At 38.9% G+C, this 24158-nt stretch overlaps 1 protein-coding gene across 3 annotated transcripts in view; it reads right to left on the minus strand.

Annotated features, from left to right (window-relative positions):
• The window catches only part of RUNX1T1 (RUNX1 partner transcriptional co-repressor 1), a 115533-nt gene that overhangs the window by 45984 nt on the left and 45391 nt on the right, over positions 1–24158 (minus strand). For all 3 annotated transcript variants that reach the window (XM_053978571.1, XM_053978562.1, XM_053978555.1), the window contains 2 exons: positions 5191–5328; positions 1209–1450 (listed from right to left, as the gene is read on the minus strand). In XM_053978571.1, the coding sequence (XP_053834546.1) occupies positions 1209–1450; positions 5191–5328 (380 nt within the window). The remainder of the gene's footprint in view (positions 1–1208; positions 1451–5190; positions 5329–24158) is intronic.

The raw sequence follows: 24158 nt of genomic DNA on the forward strand, positions 1-24158 counted from the left end.
TTCCACATGCTGGCAGGGTTGACCAAGGGAATAGCATATGTGGATTTTCCCAAGGAAAAAATCCTAATTTGCTCCTTTTGCTCCTAAGACCTCAAATGAAGTTAGAAATCAACTGTTAATAACAGTGGAAAAGAAGTTTTTATCTGAAAATCAGTGGAATGTGGATGTTCCCAAAGCCACCTTCAGCTTCTTTACCAGTCCCTTCATCCAAAGAGAACCATGTGACAAGCAAAACCCTATTAAACACTTATTTTGAATGTGGAAACAAGTGGAGAGCAAGAGTTAGTAATGTTATACTGCCTACATAAAACTTCCCTTTGACGCAGACCCAAGTGAAAGGACATCCACTGCTGTCAGGTAGGGCTTGTGAAGATACAAGCAAAGATTGTGAAGTCACTCCTCAGCCTTAGTGCTAAACAGTGCTGTCAATCTCAGCTCCAAATGAAATCAACAGCAACTGCAGCTGCTCAGAACAGATGTAAATTAGAGCATCACAATAGCATCTTCCCCAGTACATCCAATTATTGCTGAAGGAAATACATGGGAGACAACAATGTCTGGCAGAGAAAGGACTTGGAGTACAAAGAAGCCTGGGCTGGATTTCACTGTTTGCATGTGAGGGCAGCCCAAGTGGACAGACGTAGGTAAGAAAGAGCTGAAATTTTCATTAAGCCATACCATCAAATAGAGATAACCTTATCCATAAAGTGACTTAAGTAGCAGCAGTGCCTTGTTGGGTTCATAATTATTTGGTTCAGTGATACTGAGAAAGGGTTTTGCACGGCATAACTGCAGTCCAAACATACTCAGCTCACCCTTTTAACCATTGACACTATATATACAGGGCTCTCTTCTTTCCCCATCCAACTAAACTAGGCAAGTCAAACCATATTGTGCTACATTACCGGATTCAAGGTATGTCTACATTAGGTGTAATGCCAGTATAGATTGAAAACCCTCTCACACCATTACACCATAACAAGATACTGGCAAAAATAGTCAAGGCTATACCTAGTAGGGAATAGCTACCAGTTGTGGGAAATTAGTCAGGCTACTCATGTTAGCTCTGTCAGCAGGAGCTGGAGCTTCACTCTTGCACGTTTGGTATCCCTAAAATACGATGAATGCAGCACATGTGACCCACTCATTTATAAAATAAACACATCAAGCAAGGAAGAGGGAAAAGAACAGAAAAAATACTTGCTTACCACAAGTCCTAGCACAAGGGTACGCACTCTCTCCCCAATCTCTGGTGAAATGTCATTGCCAAACTGCTGTAAGGTTGTAAGAAATCTCTTCAGTTTGCTGAGCTGCCTAGCTCCACAAGCTGGCGGTAACTGCTGGTTAGCCAGAGAAGAGGAAGAGGAAGAGGACGGCCCATTGCTAAAGCCATTAGGAGGAGATGGAGCTCCATTTAACGCTGTTGGTGAATGGCTAGTGCCATTGGTTACTGAAAGAAAAAGAGACAGAGGATAAAATAAAGATTGGGGTTGGGGAAGAGATAGAGAGAAAAAGGAGACAGAGGGAAAATCCATCAGCTTATGTTTTCTGCACTTGACCTCAGAATTAATTAACTTGCACAGTCAAAGATAATTAGCCTTTAGACAGAGTGACAGTCTGCAGTTTATATCTATTTCCCAAGCAGCTGGTGCTGAACGTTGTAGGGATTGGAAATAACAGCAGTTGCCTCTCACACAGCCCCTTCAAAATGCTCCTGGACCTGAAAAGCACCATTTGAATACCAGCCTTTTGTCAGAGGATTTTAAAAAGAGAGAGAGAGAGGGAAATGGAGAGATAAAAAGCATGAGTGCATGTATGATTGAAGACAAAAAAAATTGCTCTTTAAGGTAGAAAAAACGTGCAGACATATTTCATGAAGCCTCAGTTTATCTCTGAATATTTTTACTTGTGTTTGGTACACACAACTGACAGCTGTGTTTATAAAACAGGACCTTCACGTTTTAACCTTACACCACCCAATGAGAAGGTTATTTTTTCCAATACAGATTCCCTAGCTGCTAATATATGGAATACACAAAGTTGTCTGTGCAGGTACAAATGCTGCCAATGCTCTGTGTCCTGAAGCCTTGCAGCAAGGGCAGCAAGGTAGACTTCAGAAGACTTCTCAGAGATCATGAGCAAATCTCTCTGCTTTCACATGCCAGCACCTTATCTCTGAAAAGGATAAGAAAGCACTTCCCTCCTGTTGCAAGGTTGCTTTGAGAATAACTATCTGAAGTCCTAAGCATTCAAAATTTATCGCAACGAGATGCATGCAGACATACTGAAGATAACAGAGTTTTTGGCAGCGATTTCAGTTTGAGTCTCATCCACACTCTAGAAGAGAGCAGAGAATCAAACTGAGGATGTCCTCTTCCACTCAGGTAAGGTGGAACAGCAACACTCAAAACACATGCAGTTGAGGTTGCGTCTGATTTGCTAAAATGACAGCAAACAGCAAGAAAAAGGATGGCTCCCCTAGAAATACAAGTGTACCAGTGCACTGGCAGGTGTGGGCACGCAGTATGTGACTGTACCCAGCAGCAGCTGCACTCAATGGGCCACAGCCCCGGAGAAATTTTCTGATTTTCTTTTGGGAATCAGTCAGAACCCATTCAAAAAAAATATCGAAAATCAGGAACTTGTCTACAATCAAAAATACATAGGAGTATGCATTTTATATCACTTTGTTACCTATTTAAAAGCACAACCAGGGCAAGCTAGCAACTTTAAATACTTTCAATGTTTCTCAATGACCAGCCTCTCTGAAGCCAAACATCCCGTTCCCATCTCATTTTCTTCATGGATTGTCCTTATCTTTAACCAGGAAGTCCTTTTTTCAGGGTGGACACCTACTACTAGATATAAATCACTACCTATTACTATATTTAAATCACTACCACAAACCTTCAAAGGAGTTTTTGTTGCCCTAGTCACTGCCTTCCAGAGGAATGACAGAAAAAGCTATGTGAATTGTTATCTAGCCTCTGCTTGTGCTTTCTCCTAGCTTTTGATTGCCTATTCTGGCTGCATGGGCTATTGAGAACAAGGACTGGAAAATGCAGAAATAGAAAGAAGCTGGCCTCAGCAAGTTCAGCTCCCTATGAGGCTCCAGGCCACACTCTGAGTGCTGCACTGGGGAGAGGTATCTGAGTAAACAAATATGTTGTGATTGCAAGGAACTCACATAGCCAAAAGTCATCCTACCAGGAACTTAGAAAATGAGGACTGGGGAGAATAGCAACATGTGCTGCTGATCTACCCTGACACCAACCAACAACTCTGTCACCCATAAGGGGCTGCTCTAGGCAGAGGATGCTGGGACTGATCAAGAAAGTAGAGAAGTGTGGAGTTCATCACTTAGGATAGATACAGGGAGAAGAAAGGCCAGTAAAGATTCCTCCCACAACAAAAGAAATAATGAAATAGTCCCATGATTTCAGTGCTTTCCTTACAATATCTGAATTTGCCAACTGGCAAAGTTGTGCGTAATTTCTAAAACAAAACCATGTTGCTAATCCAAAAGAATGTAGCATTTAAAATTTCAAACTACAACACGTCAAGAATTTTTAATCATCTAAATCAAAGAAAACAAAGATTTTCTAGACCAGAAAACAAGTTAGATCTTTCTGGTCTACGGGCATTCCCACTGTAGTAATAATAAATGTAACAGACACTCTGATAAAAGTGACTGTTTATTGTACAAGCTGGAACAGCTAAGGCCAAATTCCAAAATCTGACAGGGCAAAAGGCAATTAAAATCAGGGTTTTTTTAGACTTTTAGTCTTCAAATAAGGAGTCCCAAAAATCAAGCTGTAGTTCATACACCTTTCAAAGTGTTGAACTCAATCAAATAAACAAACATCGAGAAGCCTTGTGAGGAAAGTAAGTGTGATTAAAGAACATTTTTGTATTCCTTTTATGATTGCCAAAGATCATCCTGAACTGTTGGCAGGGCATCACACTGGAAAGCTTAATGTGCAAGAACCTGATCCTGCAAAAACCTAGAAACAATTTAACTTCAGACTGAAGCAGCTCCAATGTGAAGCTCCATGCAGGATGATTCAGGTGCTGGAGTTAAGCAAAACAGACAAATCTTTGCAGGATCAGGGTCACTGGGTTAAATGTGAGTTTATGTGAATAGCTGGCACAAACCCTCCTCACTGTTTAAATTCAACATAAATTGTCAGGACAGGGTTCCCTGGGATAAGTAGTACAAAGGCCTCCAGCTGGCCTTCTGCATAGAGGTGAATTTTAAATAAGGCATTTAACAGAGAGAAAGGGACTAAAACAGACTTATGCAAGACAAATAGAAGACGCAGCCTTCATTCTGTTTAGGCATATGTATTCTACTGTTCTAAAAATGTTTTATTTAAAACGTGAAATGTAAACACATTCTCATGTTTATACTATTACAAGGCAGTATAAAAGAGACCAAAAAATTTGCAGCTAAATCTTAGTATGAGAAATGTGGATCATTTCATGACTGTGAAAAGAATAGTCCAGACAATGTGCCAGATTCAAATCTGTTACGCTGATGTGAATGCAGCATACATCAAGACTAGTAGAGTTTGTTATATGTTTACATCAGTAAGCTGAGACAGAGATGCAGCCCTAAGTGATTTAGAGAAGTGGTAACAGACTAGAAAACTCTAGATAAAAATTATGAAAGGATTTTAATCTTGGTTTTATATCAATATTAACTAGACATTATATAGCACTGAAATCAGAATTCTTCACTGAAACATAAGCAGAAGGAAGATTAGTATTTTTTCATTATGAATTATCTCCACTTTAAAAGCAAAAAACAAACAAACAAACTCCCTGAAGTTTCTATACTCAAGGGAATGGGATCATTTAAACAACACAATAATATGTAAGAGAAGAAGGTTTTCTGTCCTTCTCACAAGAGGGCTAACCTGACCATTAAGTACATGGGAAGCCAGTGCTCACTGTTCTTCAACACTGTGACCAAGTGGTCAATGAAATACTAACACAACTCTGAGCTGAATGTCTTAATACCTTAAAGATGCATTAACCTGTTGTGAGCTTTGTTTTGTTTAATTAATTTATCCCAATACAATCAAATGTTGTTCCTGCCACTTCATGCACATTTCCCTTCACCTGTTTTGGTTTCTGACATAGAACAGAAAGAAGATGGAAGAAAAGGAAGAAAATAAGACTAATTACACGTTGTGGGCGTAAATGAACTGGTTCTTGGAGCTCCTTGGGTAGTGGGAGGAGGTGGCATGGTTGGAGGCGTCAGCCTGGATTGTGTCTTCACATCCACAGGTGAGTCTGGCATTGTGGAATGCTTCTCAGTGCGATCTGCAACACACACCACAGGAACACACCGGTTTATTTCCCCAAGCACACCCCCTCTGACAAAAACTTAAAAGCTAATGCAAGAAGTGAGCCATTTCAGCATCTGCTGTGAAAGATTACACCTGATTATCTACTCCAGTGTGCTCTTCCCAAATTACATCATCTAAACCTTACTTAAGAAGGTGCAACACATATGGTAAGACCTCATTTGTAGCAGTGCTGCATTATCTTCTGTTTTTATTTCTAGCATGTGCAGATATTACCTCCCAAGCTCTCCTAGAGCTGCAATAATGCCACCTCCCTTCAAGGCTCTCGTGTTAGCCAGGAGGAAAAAATAGATGAAGGAACAGGAAGATAATAAATCCCCTTATGACATCTCTTCCAGAACTAAAACCTGAAGCTCTTTAGTACAGGTGAGATATTGGGTGGAATAGTGGTTGAAACAAGCTCTCTTCATGTCTCTTCTTTGTATCACCTGCTGCCCTCTCCATTGGTTCTCTTTGTAATCTTATGTTAAACTTATGCTAAATACACACACCCTCTGGATCACTGTACCACAGTGCCCCTGGTTATTCTCATATTCACCAGAAAAATAAACACAACATGCCAAAATGGTATGTCAATCATCTCATATGCATACGATTATTTTCAAATAAGCATGTAAGTTTGCACCGTCACATATTAAGAACAACTTTCAATGCTCAAAACCTGCAAGATAAGCAGGAACATACCTCCCCAAGAAAACAAAACAAACATAAGGCAAAACCAGGAAAAAACTTAACACTTCTCTTGCAACTGAAGATCTAAATATACAACACATATGATATAAAAGCTACAGAAGTGCACTCTTTTTCCCAACATCTTTTTGAATGACACTACCTTAAGCTGTCTTTTTTAAACCATCCAAGCCCATATGTTTCATTTATTAAGTATCGGCAAAACACAGCAAAATTTACCAGCTGAAGGCTAAATTAAGGCTTTCTCACTCATGCCAGGAGTTTAGCAAGCCATCATGAAAAGAGATGAGTACAATGATGTTTAGCTTTGAATGGGAATAAGTCAAATTCTTCAGTCCCTTCTTTGGGGAGTCAGGGCTATTTATTTATACACAGCCCAACAGAAGTCTTCCTGAGCTCCACAAAACTATTCTGTAAAGCAAGTGTGTGTTGCTGCTAATGGGCAAGCATGTAAGTCTGTGGTTTTAATTCAAAACATGTCACATTCTATAAATTCTGTCACTTCACTTTGTGACAAAATTCCTTGTTCTTACTAACAACATACAAACTTCAGTGTAATAATAATATCTGAAATTTGCTCTGAGAGACAATAACAGAAATTCAATGCAATGCACACATTTAACAAAGAACAGGTATGTTTAAAAGAGCATCAAAACACTTAATTATCAGAAAACTTAAATATGAGAAAGTTAAAAAAAAAAAAAGGAAGGGGGAGGGAAAAGGAAAAAATCAAAACAGCCCCTATACCCCCCAAAAATTAACAACACATAACAGATATCAATCTTTCTCTGTCTGAAATTGAAGAAACTGAGGAAGTAAGTAGTAAGTCCCAGAGGTGCGGCATGTCAGGTAGTGCAATTATAAAAGCCATCTTCAACCTTTGTTGAAATGCCTACAGGCAATGTTTCGGCTCTCAGTGAAAGGGAGTAATTTCATATAGAATTTAGAGACAAGTTTGGGGAAGATGAGCAGTGAAATACCCCCAGAATAGGATGAGGGGAATAGAGATACAATTTTATAGGATCTGTAGTGTTGATCTAAGGTTAGTAAACCTCAGCTATGGAGAGAAGAGTAACCACAATGATTACCTTAAATATTACAGTTGTTCCACAGGTAAGTGAGGTATGATTTGCTAATCAAGAAACAGTAAATTATTACATGCTGGAAAACAAAAACAGGTTTCTAAACAAGTGCTATTTTTATTTCCTTTCCGTATCAGTATACTAAACCAGTTAAATCTCTATCTTCAATAAGCCATTAATTTATTATAAAGAACTATGAAAACTCATCTTGAAATGTTAATTACTTCCTTAATAGCTGAATTCATCTTGCACTCACCTCAACCAACCTCAGCAACAAGGGAATAAATAGCTTTCAGCTCATGTTGCAACAGAGGGAAAGAGGCACAGCAGTGAGCCCAAGCCCTCCTAAATAAAGGCAAATATTTCTCCCATGCCAAGAAAGGAGAGAGAAAGGGAGGCTTGCCAGAGCTGGTGGGGAGATAACAGTGGGAACTGCTGGTCCATCTGGTTTTCATTCTGCTAACACTCACATTGAACTGTTAAGGAAGGCAGTCCAGGTACACAGATTTGAAGCATGTGGGAGCGCAGACACAGGCACAGAGGAGATGGAGGTGGGTGGAAGAAGGAGTGAGAGAAATCGAGCTCCTCTAACAGACTGCTGCTCGCTGCAAGCAGGCACAGCCTGTATCCTCTAATTCAGCTGGTGATAACTAAGCGATCCTGAGCTGTAACCAACTGCACGGCTCCTGCTCCCTCCCTTCCCTTCACTGCATTTCAAAGTTCAGGTTTGATCAGAAACGCGCTCAGATCAGAGGGGGGAGACTTTCCCACAAAGCTGGCAATGTTTTGCTACTTAAATTGAACATGGTAGTGGGAAAGAGTGTGCTGGTTTTGCCCTTGAATTTCAGGTTGCCACTCTATCGTGATCCAAATGGTTTTTACTACCTCGAACAGTTTGCCACCCAGTCTGCAGATTGCTGAACGTATCCACAGACCCCTGTACTTCTCATCTAAATCTAATAACATTAGGTTTGATTTTCCCAATTACCTTTCTTTGGACCTCTTAGACGTAAACACAAACATGCTTTACATACCACTTACCTTTTTGTTACCTCTCTCTCTCCCTTGCAAAGCCCTAAACCCTATTCTCCTACTGTATGATTGCAGGCAGGCAGATTTCTCTCTGACTGTCTGTTACTATCCTAGTCCTACCTTCTTTAAGGAGACATTAAGGCTCCTTTCAAGCACACCCCAAAACATCTCTTGCGGGAGTACAAGATTATTTTGTCAGAACAGAGATTCTCCATGGGGGCAAGGAAAAAGGGCTTTTGAAGAAGTACAATGCAAAATACAAAGTTTTTCCACATGCTTGGAAGACACCATCACACCACCCAGGAGAACAGCCGTCACAACTCACCATTCCATCCTCTTTAATAACAAAACCCCTGTGGGAGCCATTCTGCTCGTACTGCTACTGTTTTACCTGTTCCTTACCTTTCCATACAGCTCCCTGAACTCTGAGGGAGTGATGGGACTGGGAGCACCTGTCTACAGCACCCACCCCTGTCCCACCATCCACAGCACCAGAGAACCTCAGCAGCTCTAAGACAGATGACTCAGGGGATGAAGTGGTGATGGACAGCCACAAATCAGAGCCACCGTTGATAAAAGTGTTAACAGTTCCTGTGATCTTATCTTCCTAAAGCTTTTGGTGTCTGACGCTTAGCCTATAACTCCAGCTTCTACAATTCATTATTTATTTTTTAATTAATAAAAACAATAAGCCTAACACTTTTTACTGCAATGGTTGACAAATAGCTTGATGACATGAAAGCTAAAGACATAATGGTATTTAAGTCATATTCACAAGCCAATTTCCTTCAAGACATGGTATTTCACGAGGTTTTTAATGTATGGACATTCTTCATACAAACTCTCAGTGGATATTCTGCTATTCATACATTCAGAGGTAATGAGGATTTGGTAGGGGAAGAAAGAATACCTCAAGAGGAAAAACTCTGATTTTAACATATCAAAACCTGCCTGGGTAAGATTTCACATACACGTGCTCCAGTTTTACAATTCAAAGACATATACATTGAATTTCACCTGAAATTCAGAAGAATTTTCACCATGTCTTAAAATAGCTCAATTTCTTGAATTCAAAAACATGTTTATGCTCGAGTCAAACCAAACTCCCCACTTGCAAAGCTAGTTCTGGCTTTCTTTTTCTTCAGATGGACCTTGACATTTCAAACAATAATCCTGAATTAGGAAAGACACACCAGAAAGTTTCATACAGGCAGCATATCTCACAGCATCCCATTTAAAAGCATAGCCTGTATACACAGAGGGAGTAAATTCTTTCAGGTGCAACAATTTCTTCCACTGAATCCCTTTAAACAATGACAGACCTGTGCTTCTTAGCCCAGTTCAGATCAAATGGGACTGAAACCAGAGGTCTTCCAAACTGGAAGGAAAAGGAGACATCTGCAACTCATTCTGTAGTGTTCACTGCAATCAGTTCAGGATGGAGAAAGATGGTGAAATAATGGTCTAGTCCTAATCCATACACACAATCCTCTGGAGCAGCAAGAGACTTAGAATAAATTCAGAAAACATGTTTCAAGTATGCAGAGATCTATTGCATTTGCTTTGGATTATATTTTTTATTTAAAAACAAACCCAAGCAAAACATTTTGAAATACACATTCTTGAATCTCCTTTACAGCATAGTGTGAAGAACTGTGATTTAACCACAGAAGTATTTTGCTTCATTTAAAATTAAAGAATATTGTAAAACCAACTTAAATTATGATATTTCTTCTGTGGATTTCTTGGTTCATAGAACTATACTGTTCTTGTTCATTCAGTTTTTACAGTAGAGGTTTTTTTTATCACTATATTTAGCTGTTAGGTGAACACTGATATTTACTGTAAGCACAGTCAGCTTCTGAACCAAACAAGGAAGAGACAAAGCATGCAGGAGCTGGGGCAAAGAGAGATGTGCCTGCATTCAAACTGAGTTACTTTACTTCCTGTACCCTACAAGATTTAGTCCATTTTTAAAACAAGGCGGTCTTTCATAAATGGCAACATTTCAGCTCACATGGCACACATCCAAGTCTAACGCATCAAGGAAAGCTGATGTATGGAACAAAATATGGAATATATAAATACTTTACTGATACCATTTCAATAGCCAATTCAATGTCAAGCATTTCTAGGAGTGGTGTGTTTTCAATTTCCTTTTTTAAATGAAAAAAAATTGTGGTATAATACGCTGTGGCATTTATTTTACTTTTAGTTAGTGCAAACAGTTCCAGATGTACACTCAGGCATGAAAGATTCTTAAAAGATGCTTTATATTGATTGTACAGTACTTTCTACTTTGGTGCCAACATTTAAAAAATAAAAATAAAACTTGCTAAATTAAAAGAGTCCATTGTCTTGTTTCCTTTAAACTCACGAAAAGAGCAAGCCCCACATATGACACAAGGGATTAGAACCTGCCTCCACCACCCAAGTTACAGGAATCGAGACCTAAATCTGAAGGATTTAATACTGATGGTTTCTTAGACACGTTGGACTACTTTTCATTATTTTGAGAGGGGTGGCAGGGAATTTGCAAGCAGGTAACCACAGACTGTGAGTCACAGTGGTGATGAACCTGAAGTCAGACAACCGCAAGTCCAACCTAGGAGGACAAATTCCATAGTTCTTCCATCCATAATGCTATCATGTTTCAGCCAGTAGGAACTTCTCCTTCAGATGTGGCCAAGCCACACAGCACCATTAGAAATAGGCAGTGTTTGTGGAGACCCACAACTCCTGAGCCTCAAACCTGCTGCTAACACCAAGCAGGACAATATTACAAGGTTGCCTTGGTTGAAAAGAACCCATTTGAGAATGAGAATGCATGTAATAAGCCTGACATATCTGGTAAATCCCACCCACTCCATGCACTGAACCCCTGTGGAAAGCTGCAAGTCATTCAATGCAGCCATGAAACATGACATGTGGACAACACCGCTGCAGACCCTCTCCCTGTCAAGCATGCCTGGGATTTGTTTGAGACTGGTACAGTCTTCATTCCATTCACCTCTCGGCCCTTTTGACTTCTTGATAAATAAATAAAGACCTAAACACAATGGATGCTTTTGTGCTATACACAACAATCTCAAACAGGCATAATACAGACATAACTTTCTCTCAGCACCAGATGCAGTCATGTTATTGGCTTAGAAAGGCAACATCACTGGGTTTCCAGTTCCCCAGTAGAGAACTTTTATTTCCAGGTGATTTGCAGGAATGCAGTATCAGAGATCAGCTCAGACTCTGTCTTTTGCCACAGAACATTACCTCTGCAAGTTTTATCCACCAGGAATCAGGATCTATGTGAAGTGACTGATGGATATGAACAGCAAAGTTTTCAGATGACATAACATTCAATATTCTTTAGCATGCTGGGTATGAAGCTCACATATTGAAGACGACCCTTTTGCAAGAGCAATATCGCAATTTTGCTGCAGTCTTATCTTCATTCTCCTCTGTTCAGATAGCTGAACAATTCATATCACCAGCTATTCTTCAGAATAAATGAAAGCACATGCGATTTACCCATTTATGATCATTTAATATGCAATAGCTAGAAGAAATTCTGTATCCTGGGAGGTCACTGAAGTTATCTGAGGCCAAGTTATAAGAGTTTTCTTCATCTGTGCTAAAATAAGCCTTGAGCATAACACAATCTACTCTGTCTCTCAAAAGCTGAAAGGGATTTTTGTCTCCCAGTTTTGGTAGAGCTTGTGAACGATACAAAGCAGGTAAATAACATTCTTTATGTATGAAAATGCTTTATGTCATGTCCTTTGTCCACAATGGTACCTTGACTGCTCCTGACAATCATAACAATGAATCACAAATGCAGAAGCATTCTCTTTGATTTCAGTTCGCTATGGTGAGAGGTTCTGACTGGCAAAAAGACTTGGTCCTACACTCATAGCTTAACAGCTGAAGGCCAAATAATTACGCCTATTATAAAATAAGTAATGCATGAGTTCAATCTCAGAATTAAGACAAAAATGTCATGGCTTTCTTTTCTTGGACATATTATTTTTTCCTGAAAGAAATAAACTTGCCTTACCATATAATTTCCTTTTTAAAGGGGGGGGAATAGAAAAATAAACTTTTCCCTCTCATTTAACAATCTGACATGTTTTGACAGTTTCAAAACTATCATAAATTCACTTTCAGTTATTTAATAAAAACTGGCTTATGTCAGAATTGCACCTTTTTTTAAAAGCCTTTTTTCTCCTTCACCCTTTCTGGCTTTGCAAATTTTACCACGTGTAATTGTTTGGATGCAGGAATGCAGGGAAGAAGAACACATTCTAAATCTAGATCTGCTACCACCATAATGATTTATGAAATACTTAGTGAGAACAGACAAGCAAAATAAGGCCAAACTGTGGCAGCTGCCCTGAGTTTCCATAAGCCCCCAGAAAATAAAGTCTACAAGTTCCTTTGTCATGGATGAATACACAACAGTTGGCCTGTAATGAAGCTGAAGACAATGTGGATTTCTTCTAAATATCCCACCAAACATAATGAAAATTCCTCCATATATGAACTAATGCAGTTAATAAGCAACAGTCCCATAATCAGTATTGAAACACTGTTTTCCCACTTACATTTTTTCCTAGATTTTTTCTTTGTGTTGACAAGCTATCCAACTAAGAACTGTGTGTTTTGAGTGGTTCTCTTGTGTTTCATGTCACAGGAAGTATTACTGCTATTCCAAACCCAGCTCACTGAACACTGAGGCTTAAGTGAAGTGACAAAGTGGCACTCTCTGCCTCTGGCATGAAGAACTGAAGAACAGCCAGAGCAGGCACTGGACAAACTCACACCCCAGCATCCCTGACAAGCTACAGAGATGACCACCCCTCTACATTAGTAATCAATCCCTTTCCTATAAAGGAAATCTTCATGCTTTCAGTACTTTCAGTACTGAAAGTACTTTCAGGAGTACTTTCCCAAAGGCTCCCTGACCACTAACTCATTTCCTTTCTGTACCATCATCCCTGGAAGGCCTACCTTTGTCAGGATTACACACTATTTGACAAACTACAGATGAAGGCAGACTGATATCTAAGAAACACAAATGCCAATCTAATCTAATTGGTATTGTTTGCATGCTCTTACATAGTCAACCACACACAGCACAGATCCTTCCCACCAGAAGTAAGAAGATTTTTCTCTCACATCAACTGAAATTTCATAACTTGGTCTCCAGAAGTATATTTCTGTTTTTAATCCAAAGTTTGTCCAGTCCTAAATTTACAGTAAATAACAGAATCATGGGAAGACTTGGGTTGGAAAGGGACCATCAAGATCATCCCCTTCCAGCCCCCCTTGCATCGACAAGGACACCTTTCACTAAACCAGGTTGCTCAGAGCCTCATCCAACCCGGCCTTGAACACTTCCATGGATAAGGCACCCACAAATTCTCTGGGCAACCTGTTCCAGTGCCCTATCATCCTCATAGTAAAGAACTTTTCCCTAATAACCAGTCTAAACATACTCTCAGCTTGAAACCACAAGCTTGTTTGTTACACAATGCTAAAAGTCTGAAGCAAAATAATTATAAACTTCTTTATTTTTAATGCACTTATACAAAGTGTAAAGGATAACTGTACTTATTTTAGAAAAGTCCTAAGAGAATACTGATACCATATTTCATTACATTTAGCTGGAACTGAAGTCTCCAATATAGACTACATAAAGTAATCTAAAGCAACTTATTTAAATTCAGGAAAGTTTAGGCAATAAACTCCTCTGCCAAAAAGCAAAAGAAGTTACTACAGCTGTACTTTTAAGGCATTGCTTGTATTTGTATAACAAAATACAAATATATGTACATATATACATATATACATGTACATATTTTTGAGCCTTTAGGCTCAAAAATAATCAAATATGGGTGTAGGAGGTGGTATTTTCCATGGTTATACATCCGAAAAGATGACACAGGGAATACCAAATAGGTTAATGAGTATACTTTTGGCTTTGCTTGATTTTAAAATGTGGAATTTGTCATGGACAAGTCAAGATCCTGTAAGGTGTAGAGTGGTGGTGGCCAGCCTGGGACAGGCTGCTCCCCACCTTGTGGATCAAGGTCCCAAATCCCTGCTCTACCAGACTGCACCATTTTACCCATCCAAAAACTCAGTTCCTCTAAGTGATAGTTCAAATAGTGAAAAGTCTGTTCCATTAGACCAGATGTGCAGGTCTGAGGAGCAAGACCATACCCATAATATCAAAACCAGAGGCAGCCAAGCTCCCTCTCTACCAAGTACCAGAACAGTCTGAGGAGGTCTGCTTATTCCTGCCATCTAACACAGACAGCTAAATTAACAGACTAAATGTCCCATATAATCACTAAAGAGTTAGAGTCTCTAATTTTTAAATCTCTGTGGCTGCTAAATCGGGCATAAACATTCCCATATAGATCTAGGTTCTTTGCCTCATGAGAACCAGAAGCATTCAGACTGCTCTCACAGCGTGCCTGCTGTAAACAACCATTGGTGGTCCTCGGTGACCAGGCGTAACAACTCCTTGGCTTCTATTCAGCTACTCAAGACAGGTACACGAAAATATATAATGAAGCATATTTCCCCCAGAAACCCTTGCTCAGGTACTGGCACTGTTAGTTATTTACTGCCACTACCAGCAAGACAAAAGTGGAACTATAGGCTTTCCCTCTCTCGTTATTATACACTGACAATCTTCAATAATACAATTTATTATACTCATCAGTACTTTGGCATTTGTAGAAATACACATTTTGGAAAACTATAATTTCATATCAGATGATACCATTAAAGATATCCTTTATTTACATGATTCACTGTCTAGACAAGAGTGTGAGAAAATACTCATTATTAGTTACGAGTCAGCTCCTCCTCAGTGCCACGCCACACCAAATGTCTTTTATGTGGATTACACCTCAATAAAGCAGTGGAGAGGTGAGAGGGGGAAAGAGAGCCTCAAAAACTTCACAAGAAATGAAGACTCAAATATCTTCTTAGATGAGACAATACTATTTATTGACAAATAAGCTCCCAAGCAAAGCAAATACTACCATTAGCAAATCCAAAACTGTGTTTAGAATCATCTGGCCTAACACATCACATGCACTCTGAAAAGTGAAAGAGTATAAAGGAAGTAGAAAAGGAAGGAAATAGTGTTTGTGTATGTCGTTTAAGACTAACAAGTATAAAACCGGATTAAACCTCTTTCTGAAGGCAGCAAATTCATACAAAATCATATTGACACAGAAATCTCTGGTGATCCCACCCAGAAAAGAGAGATGCTGGGTTAGCCTTGCAGGCAGACTCCAGCTCCAAAAACACTCAGGAATATGTGTTTAACTATAGACACTGAAAACAGCTGTAGGTAAACTAATGAGACCACTCACAAGGTATACAATTACACACAACGTTTCTAGACCTTGAAGTATCACAGAAGTCTTACTCTTGCACAATAAAGCTTAAAACTTCCTTCTTTTGACGCATCTTCCTTATGTTTTGAATTTTAAGTAGCAGACCCCAGCTGAAGCCTGAATTCAAAGAAAAATCAGCAATTATTACAGAATCCACAGAAAATATATGCAAATTTTTAAAACTATTTCAGGTATCATAGTATTGCCAGGATTGATGGTGGTTGTACAATACATACTTCAGTTCAAGACCAGCAGATTCCAATTAAATGTTTAGGGTTTTTTTTTTTTTTCCCTCAACAAATACATTAAAAAGGTTTTCATATTTATAGAACAACATTTTCCTCAAGCTCCCTAAACCTATTACCAACATGGCAACATTGATCTTTGTGCATCAGTGATGCTTCTACGGCTCTCTTCTGTACGTGTAGATATGTGTGTGCCCATGCGTGTATGTGCACACACACTTCTACACATATGGGACCAAGTTTTATTTACTTGGTTTTGTGTATAAAAATACTTACTGTGATTATTTTTTTATTTTTTAACATTCAAATTTAGAAAACTGTAAGAGGGGAAGAGCCTTCAATTGCACTGAAGGGAGTGTTAAATGGAGGGGAAACTTGAGGGCAAGAAGTCAGACACGAAGGAGAAGCCGCTCAATAATACGAATGCAAGCAAAATATTGACAAAGTGAGAAAGTCTGATGCATTTGAACTCTGAATGTTCAATGCGGATGCACTTAACCCTTTCTGATACGATTGCATTCTCTTGTATATTAAAAAAAAATCTTATGAAGTGTAGCTTTAACTCTCTCTGTGCTATGGAAACACCCTACATTTGGCCTTGGGCCTAGCTAGGCATATACATTTTGTGTCCCTGAGAGGTGGGTTAACCTATGAGAAAAAGCAGACTAATCCCGAGCAGGATGGAAGCCCTGCGGCGCGGCAGAGGGGAGCTGCGGGAGCACCGGGAAGAGCCAGGGCGCCGCCGGGAACGGCCACGGGCGAGTGAGACCACTAGAGGGCGCCGGCATTGTGCCGCGGCACGGGGGAAAAGCCCTGCCCGCACCGAATGCTCAAAATAAATGGCATGCTGCTCAGAAAGCCAAAGGGACATGCTTTAAGAAGAGTTCTTCACAGTATCTTCAGCACGTGATGTAAAGAAGAGCCTATGACACTCTGTGTGTGTGTACACATCAGTATGTACTATTCTGTGCCCACAGCACCAACAGAATATTAAGTAATTGTCCCTAAAATTCATCCATATTAATTTCATTCTCAAAGAGCAAAGACAGGCCTGGCTGCACCTTTTTCAGCGCCTCCTATTGTCGCCTCTCACCCCAGCGAGACAAGTTAGATGAGCCGCCTTGCCCCCAACTACACCTCCCCCTCCACCTTCCCCTGCTTGGGTGATAGCTTTCTATGTGAAACATTCCCAAAGTGGAATTGTAGCAGCAACACAACTCACTTTATGACTAGTATATCTAGTAATAAAACCTGGATTGTGCACACACAACTACAGCCATGTGACGACAGCATGAACTTGAACATACCCCAACAAAATTTAACCCCACTTCTCTTTTGCACCAAAACACAGAGAACCAAACAAAACTTGGTATTTCCCTTACACCTGTAATCAGTCAGAGAGATCAAATGGCAAGCAGGGAAGAAGTAAAGGATCACACAGATCTTTATAAATATCCTTTTGGCACTGCATATGTGCTAAGAAAGTTAAATCCTAAGGGCACATACAATTCAAAGCACAGAGAGATAGTGACTGCACTGGCATCTCCTGTGAAAACGTATTTCTTTATGGTCTTCTTGGAATAGAAGATGTAAAACACATCAGTATTTTTCTGGCAAGCTCTAAACTGCTTGGATAGGAAGAAATGAAGAGCTGATGTACTGCAACAACCATCCATGGCAAACTCTAAAATTATGAAAGGAAAATTTTAAAATGGGGAAATAGGTGTACCTGGATGAAATACTAAACAGTTAACAAGAATAACTGTCCCCAAATGAGTTCCTAGCCATTATCTTTTCCACAATTATTGCAAGTTCCTTCAGTAACTGTGCATACAAATGACCCATTAGAAACTTAACAGGTCATTTCCAAAGGTGATTATGAGCCCTGACTTACAAAGCTACTTGGGTTTCCAACAATTCTGTTCAGTGCCAACAATCTGCACAAAATTAAGATAAAGTGTGCTTCCAAAACACCAAGTGGAAATAAACTTTCAGAAACTAAAAGAAGGTATGAGGTGGTGAACACTGATGAATCAAATGCAACCATCTTCATCAATGAAATGTTAAAAATTTGCTTTTGTCTGTGCTCAGGTGTCAAGAGAATCGAAAGGAGGCAGCAATCATACACTAGAGCACTTACAATGCTCTTACTACAATAAGTAATGATGAGTGTAACAGTGAAAAGTCTAAGGCTAGGCAGGAGAGATAAAAATCACAGTAAGATATCAGAGTGGACATCTGCTGTAGAACACAGTATGGAGAGCAGAAACGTGTCGGTAGATAAAGATGAACCCAAATGAACTCCTTAAAACAACAAAAGGATGCACTTCACCTCAATGGTCCTTCTTGGCCCCGTTTCTTAATGGGTAGCTGTGCTATTGCAACAAATGAACAAGCAATAGGTCTGGTTTAGAAAATATTAGAAAACTATTCAGAAGCACCATTTAAGGAGAGTAATAAAGACCAGGAATACAGATGTGCAGCTTCCTCAGTTGCTGAGGTTGTTAAAGAAACAGCAGGAGACACAAAAACAGATCCTGGCACTCCCACTGTGAATGGCTTGGGCAGGTTGTAAAGAAATTAACTGAGCAAAACCAGAATAGATTCACTTAAAATGTGCAGAGGAAAAAAGCTAAGAGGAAGCATCCCAAGCTATATTAACCATAAGAAACAAAAGACATGATCAGTTTTCATTCATATCAAATAAATAAGAAAACAAAACTATAAAAAACTATGATCTTAACTGAAACTGAACAAAGATATTGACAACTAACAAATATTGACCTAGATAATGTTGAAATCTGTCTCAACAACTGAGGAAGAAATGGGCAAGGAGTGTACCAAACTTGGACAAAAAAAACCCTTGATCACGTATGTGATTTTTTTACAGGAAGGATTGCAATAGAAAATGGAACTCTTGTTCAAGCAGGATACTGCTTGTTCTTCTCTCACTTTCTCCTCTAATACAAAAAGAGAGAGGAGGCAAAACAAACACTGAGATACTATTACATTGCTCAGCCAGGCTGGGCTCTTGGGAGTCTCTTGACAGACTTTTCCTTTTCTCCAGAAATCCCAAACCCTTGCAAGAATGGGTACAAGAAGCTGTATGGCCTCACTGGTTCTGCACAGAATCATCAAGCTTCTGTCTATTGCTTCCCTCTAATATTTAAAATTATCTATCTTTGTCTTTTCCTTTTTTTAAACCATCTCAAATGTAGGCTTTAAACACATGCTCTACATCATGTTATGTCATACTGGAACAAACAGCTCCTCAAAAGACTGAACTTCTATTTGTGATTATTTCTCTAAAGGCTGTGTTTTCTTTTAAACAGTATATATTTTGTTGGACTGCATCTACTGACAACTAAATTCCCAAGCCTTCAACCTGCCATCTCAAAGAAGCAGATTCAAAAGAGTCCAAGTAGAGTTTACTGTCAGTCTGTAATGAGAGTAAAATTATAAATCTCTGTACCAAAAGCCAGCTGCTTCATTCTTAACTCTGATCCCCCCTTTTCTTTTGCATTCTAGCTAGCATACAGCTGCAATAAATGTGGCTCTTCTCACAAGCCATGCAGATGTTAACAGTTCTGTAGGACATCAAGAAACATTTCAAGAATCTTGTAAGTGCTGACTAAACTTGCTTGAATAACCCACACTATCTCCTCCACATTCCTATTCAGTAACATTAGTCTTCCTGAATGTATTAAGGAAAAAAAAAATACCATTTAAGCTAAGGCTTTAATGTCAAGGTCTAAATGCACTATCAGTAAACAAGGAATGTTCCTAAGCCATCAGACAACAGATATTCAGATAGTAAAGCAAAGGGAGTCAATTTATTCTTTGCCACAATGAGTAATGCATTTTTTCTTATCTATGCAAGAGTAGTAAAATGAATGTCTGAAAAAATATATTTATAAAAGTCATGGCTGTATGTATTTGAAAGAATGGATCAGAACTAAAGCAAGATCTTTCCTTTTCTAGTAGTCAAATGGATTAATACTAAATTAGAGCGAAGGAGTTCAAAGTGCTACCTAGTACATTTTTATTAAAGTTATATTAGCATGACAGTCATATGCATTAAAGATTAAGCTAAAGCCTCAAACCACAGTCAGCAGCAGGAAGAATCCAGCTGTGCAGGTAGAGGACTAGATACAAAATGCATTAATCAAGTGGGTTTATACTAGAGATGCTGTTTTAATATTCTTTCCCTCTTCAAGTAGCGTGCTGAGGCAGAGCTAATTTTCTTCTTAGCAGCTAATGTAGGGCTGTGTTTTGGATTTGTGCTGCAAACAGTGTTGGTAACACAGGAATGTTTTAGCTATGGCTGAGTCTTACACAGAGTAAGGGCTTTTCTGCTTCTCACCCCTCCCAGGAGCACGCAGGCTGGGGGTGCACAAGGAGTTGGGAGGGGGACACAGCTGGACAGCTGACCCCAACTGACCAAAGAGACATCCCACACCATATGATGTCATGCTTAGCAATAAAACTGGGAGGAAGGTTGACTGGAAGGCTGCTGCCTGGGGACTGGTTGGGTATCAGTCAGTTGGTGGTGAGCAATTTTATCAGTTGACTTTCTTGGTTTTTTCTCTTTATTTGCTATTTTACTTTTTATTATATTTATCTCTATTATTATTGTTTATAATATTATTACTATTATTATTACTATTTTATTTCAATTATTAAACTGTTCTTATCTCAACCCACGACTATTCTCACTTTTACTCTTTCAATTCTCTTCCCCTTGTCCTGCTGGTGGGGAGTAAGCAAGTAGCTCTGTGGGACTTGGTTGCCAGCTGAGGTTAAACTACAAGCAGCAAGTTTAGTCTCCTTTTTGGGGTGGGACTTTCAAAACAGGTGAAGCAGTTTAGAAGCTCAGTCATCAGCAAAGCCAATAAGACTCACACTCAAGTATTACTCCAGACACTTGAAAATCCCACATCAAATACCTTACCCTGTGTGTAAACTTCACACTTTGAAAACCCACTGGAAGGAGGGCTGCAGAGCAATTCACAGCACTAAGCCACAAAGAGATCACAATCTTTGACAAGTTCAGAAACAAAATGTGCAGTCAAGAGTGTCTATGGTGGAGTTTTGAGATTGTCTCCAGTCAAGTGTCAATCTCAGCAGAGTTTCAAAGAGGACAGGGTATGGAGAAATAAAACGAACATATCAGTACATTTCCTGCAAGGAATCGATAAAAAGACCTCGCTCCTACAAAGGCTTACATACCTGCTCAACTTCAGATACTTATCCTATTATGTAGCACACTTGAAGGGAAAATCAACTCTTTGAAGACATGGGGCACAAATAATTTACCATGAAATGTGGAATTCAGGTATTGTTTGTTCTTTGATTTAGTAATACAGGAAAACTGAATATAAAGCAGAATTGCAATGTGCTATTTTCTAAATGCTTCATGACACTGCTTTTAGAGTAATTTCATCAAAATGTCATAAAAAGACATTTAAGCATTTTGAGATAAGCAAAAAGACAATAGACTACAACCTTAAAAAGAAGTCAATGTAATATTAACAGAAGCTCTGTAATTAGCTAGTCCAAAAACCTCAAGCTGTCTTTAGGCTTCCCCAAACAAAACAAATTGGAAGGAGAGAGCAGGAAGAAAAGAACTTTTAAAAATGAGAAAAATGAAGAAAGAGGAAAGAAAAGCCACATGAGCCAGAATCCCTCACTGCTGTTATTTCTCCACAAGCGGAAATGCTCCGTTCAGTCATGGCTTAGGAGGCATAAACATCATTGAAATTCAAAAGCAGCTCTGAGAAAGAGGACGCCTCAATTGGTATGCAAGTGGTGTTTTCTCGCCCTGAATACATTATGAACTTGCAGCATGCTAATATGCCATGCTATCATAAGCACCAGATGGAACAGTAGGCAGTGTATGTCCCATCAAACCTCAGGAAGATGTATTAATGTTCCTGCTCTTTTTTTTCTTCCCCTCCCCCTTCCTACTACAACCCTCAGCTGTGTCCCCAGACTGGCACATTTCATAGCATCAGTCACCTGCTCCCGAAGCACAGTTCTCCAGGGTTGCCTCATCTTCACCAGGTGGTGCCAAGCATCTTTTCAATCTTTTTTATCGCAGAAGGTAAAGGCCACAAGATGTGTCAGGCTGTGCTTACTGAAGGGTACCGAGTACAAAAGATAACATCATGAGATAAATGATAGATGAGAAAGACTTTGGGTTTAAAGCTAGCACAATAGTTTTAAATTATGTATAAACGGCACAGCACAAATTTTCCCCTCAGTACTATTGGTGAATGAAGAATTGGGGAACAGCAGCGAAGGGAAAGGTTTTCCAAGTAATCAAATAAAACAGAGGAAACTGGATTAAAGATCTTTAAACTGAATTCCTTTTTTCACCACACTAGAAACCTTTTCACAGAAGATGTACGCAGTTCAACAGCCATTTATAGGGTAGGGGCAGGCTTTAATTTTAAATCAGGGTAAGAAAATGGCACACAGGCAAATTAGCTTACAGGATTTTGATTTTTAAAAATGTATATTATTCTAATGATATTCCTTGGCTTTTGTGACTAACAAATTGCTTAAAGCTGTATGCATGATTCGAAAGACATGGAAAATTTTAATACTGCTTCACATCATTTATTAATTCTGTCTCAAGCAGGTTTTATATTACTAAAGAGAAATGTGATCTAATATTCTGTATGAGAGTATGTGCATAGGCATACAAAATGAAAGCACATATTTTCTGGTAACACCTTAACTTCTCTTATCTATTCATAGAAATAAACTTCCTACTGAAATATATGGTTTGCAAGAAATTTTTTTTTCTTTTTCTTTTCCTTTATTGTGCTCTTCAGAATACAAAATAAGATCCTCAAGACTGAAAATTAAGAACCTGTGAATTCAAAGCCAAAGTAAGAAAGACCAGAGATGGCTGAAGAAAAGCAAATCAGCTTTAAGCATTTGAAGTTTGAATGTTCAAATATTTTTAAACAGTTTTGTTTTTCAGAGAGAAATCACATCAGTAAACATTTTGCCATTTTCTGATATTTTATAAACCACCTGCTGATTTGCAACAGCTCTCACTATACATGTAAATTTATTATTTTCATAACAACATTAGCCTTCTCATAAATACAGTCTAATTCTACAAGATGCTAAGTATTCACAACTCACACGAACTTTTCTGGTGATTAATATTGCTCAAAACCTTGTAAGAGCTACATCCAGAAGTTATCTGTTGCATATATTAGAAGTATTTTTTCAACTATTAAAGGTCTGGTTGACAGGGATTTCCAACCACATATCCAATCCTAACTAAAACAAAAAAATAATTACCTTTTTCATTCAAACAAAGCGTGTTATGACTGTTATTCGGAAATAACAGGTATTATTGTAGCATCTGTTAAGTCCAGAAAGGCTTTAATGTGAAGATATCTTAAGGATTGAGTCAGAAATCAGATCAGTTTTTTCCTTCTTTCTTTTCCTACTGAATATTGGGGAACTTGTTTTGTTTTTTTATATAGCCTTTAAGGGTAATTTGCTAAACTATGATTTGCAATGTGCAAATAAGTCTATTTAAGTCCATTATCCTGCGTTATAAAGTAATTTCTGACACCTTAACAGCACTCAATTTAATTACAACACACTGAAACAGTATAGCTGACTCCCAGAGGAACCAGTTTGGATCAGAAGATGATGATGTATGCTAGCTGCTGATCAGCTTTCAGCATCAGATCCACCATCAGCTGTTTTCACAAACAATACCAGAACATCTGCATCATCATAGTAGTTTTGTCAAAAAGCCCTCCAAAAGCTAGCAATCGCATGCAACAATGTGCACATACCCACACCTGTAAGCAGACACATTTAAAACCCAGCAGCTTTATTTTAACGACTAAAGGAGACCAAACAAACAAACAAAAAACCAAACAACCGAAACAAAACAATCCCCCCACCAAAAAAAACCAAACAAAAACCCCCAAAACATATGAGAAAACCCACGAAGAAACCCTTTTGATTCTAATTCAGTAAGCATCAATTTCTGCACCAGAATCCCCATTGGGTAATTCATCAAGGCATCTATTCTGTATCTAGTGTGGCAAGACGGCGAAAACACTTACAGCCTCCAAAAAGAAAAACACTTGTGACAAAGCTATTAAGCAGTGCTGGTGATTAAGCAATGGACACTCATTATTTCAAGACTGTCTTGAACCAATGCCCCAGACAAAACCACGCGATCATATCTGCTGCTGTCAGGATGAAATCAAGGCATGATGGTTTTCTGTATTTCCTCACGAAAATGCAAGTTACTCAGCAGCATCCCCAAAGCTCTTCCTG

The sequence above is a fragment of the Vidua macroura genome, chromosome 1 (genome assembly GCF_024509145.1).
Source record: "Vidua macroura isolate BioBank_ID:100142 chromosome 1, ASM2450914v1, whole genome shotgun sequence".
Lineage (NCBI taxonomy): Eukaryota > Metazoa > Chordata > Aves > Passeriformes > Viduidae > Vidua > Vidua macroura.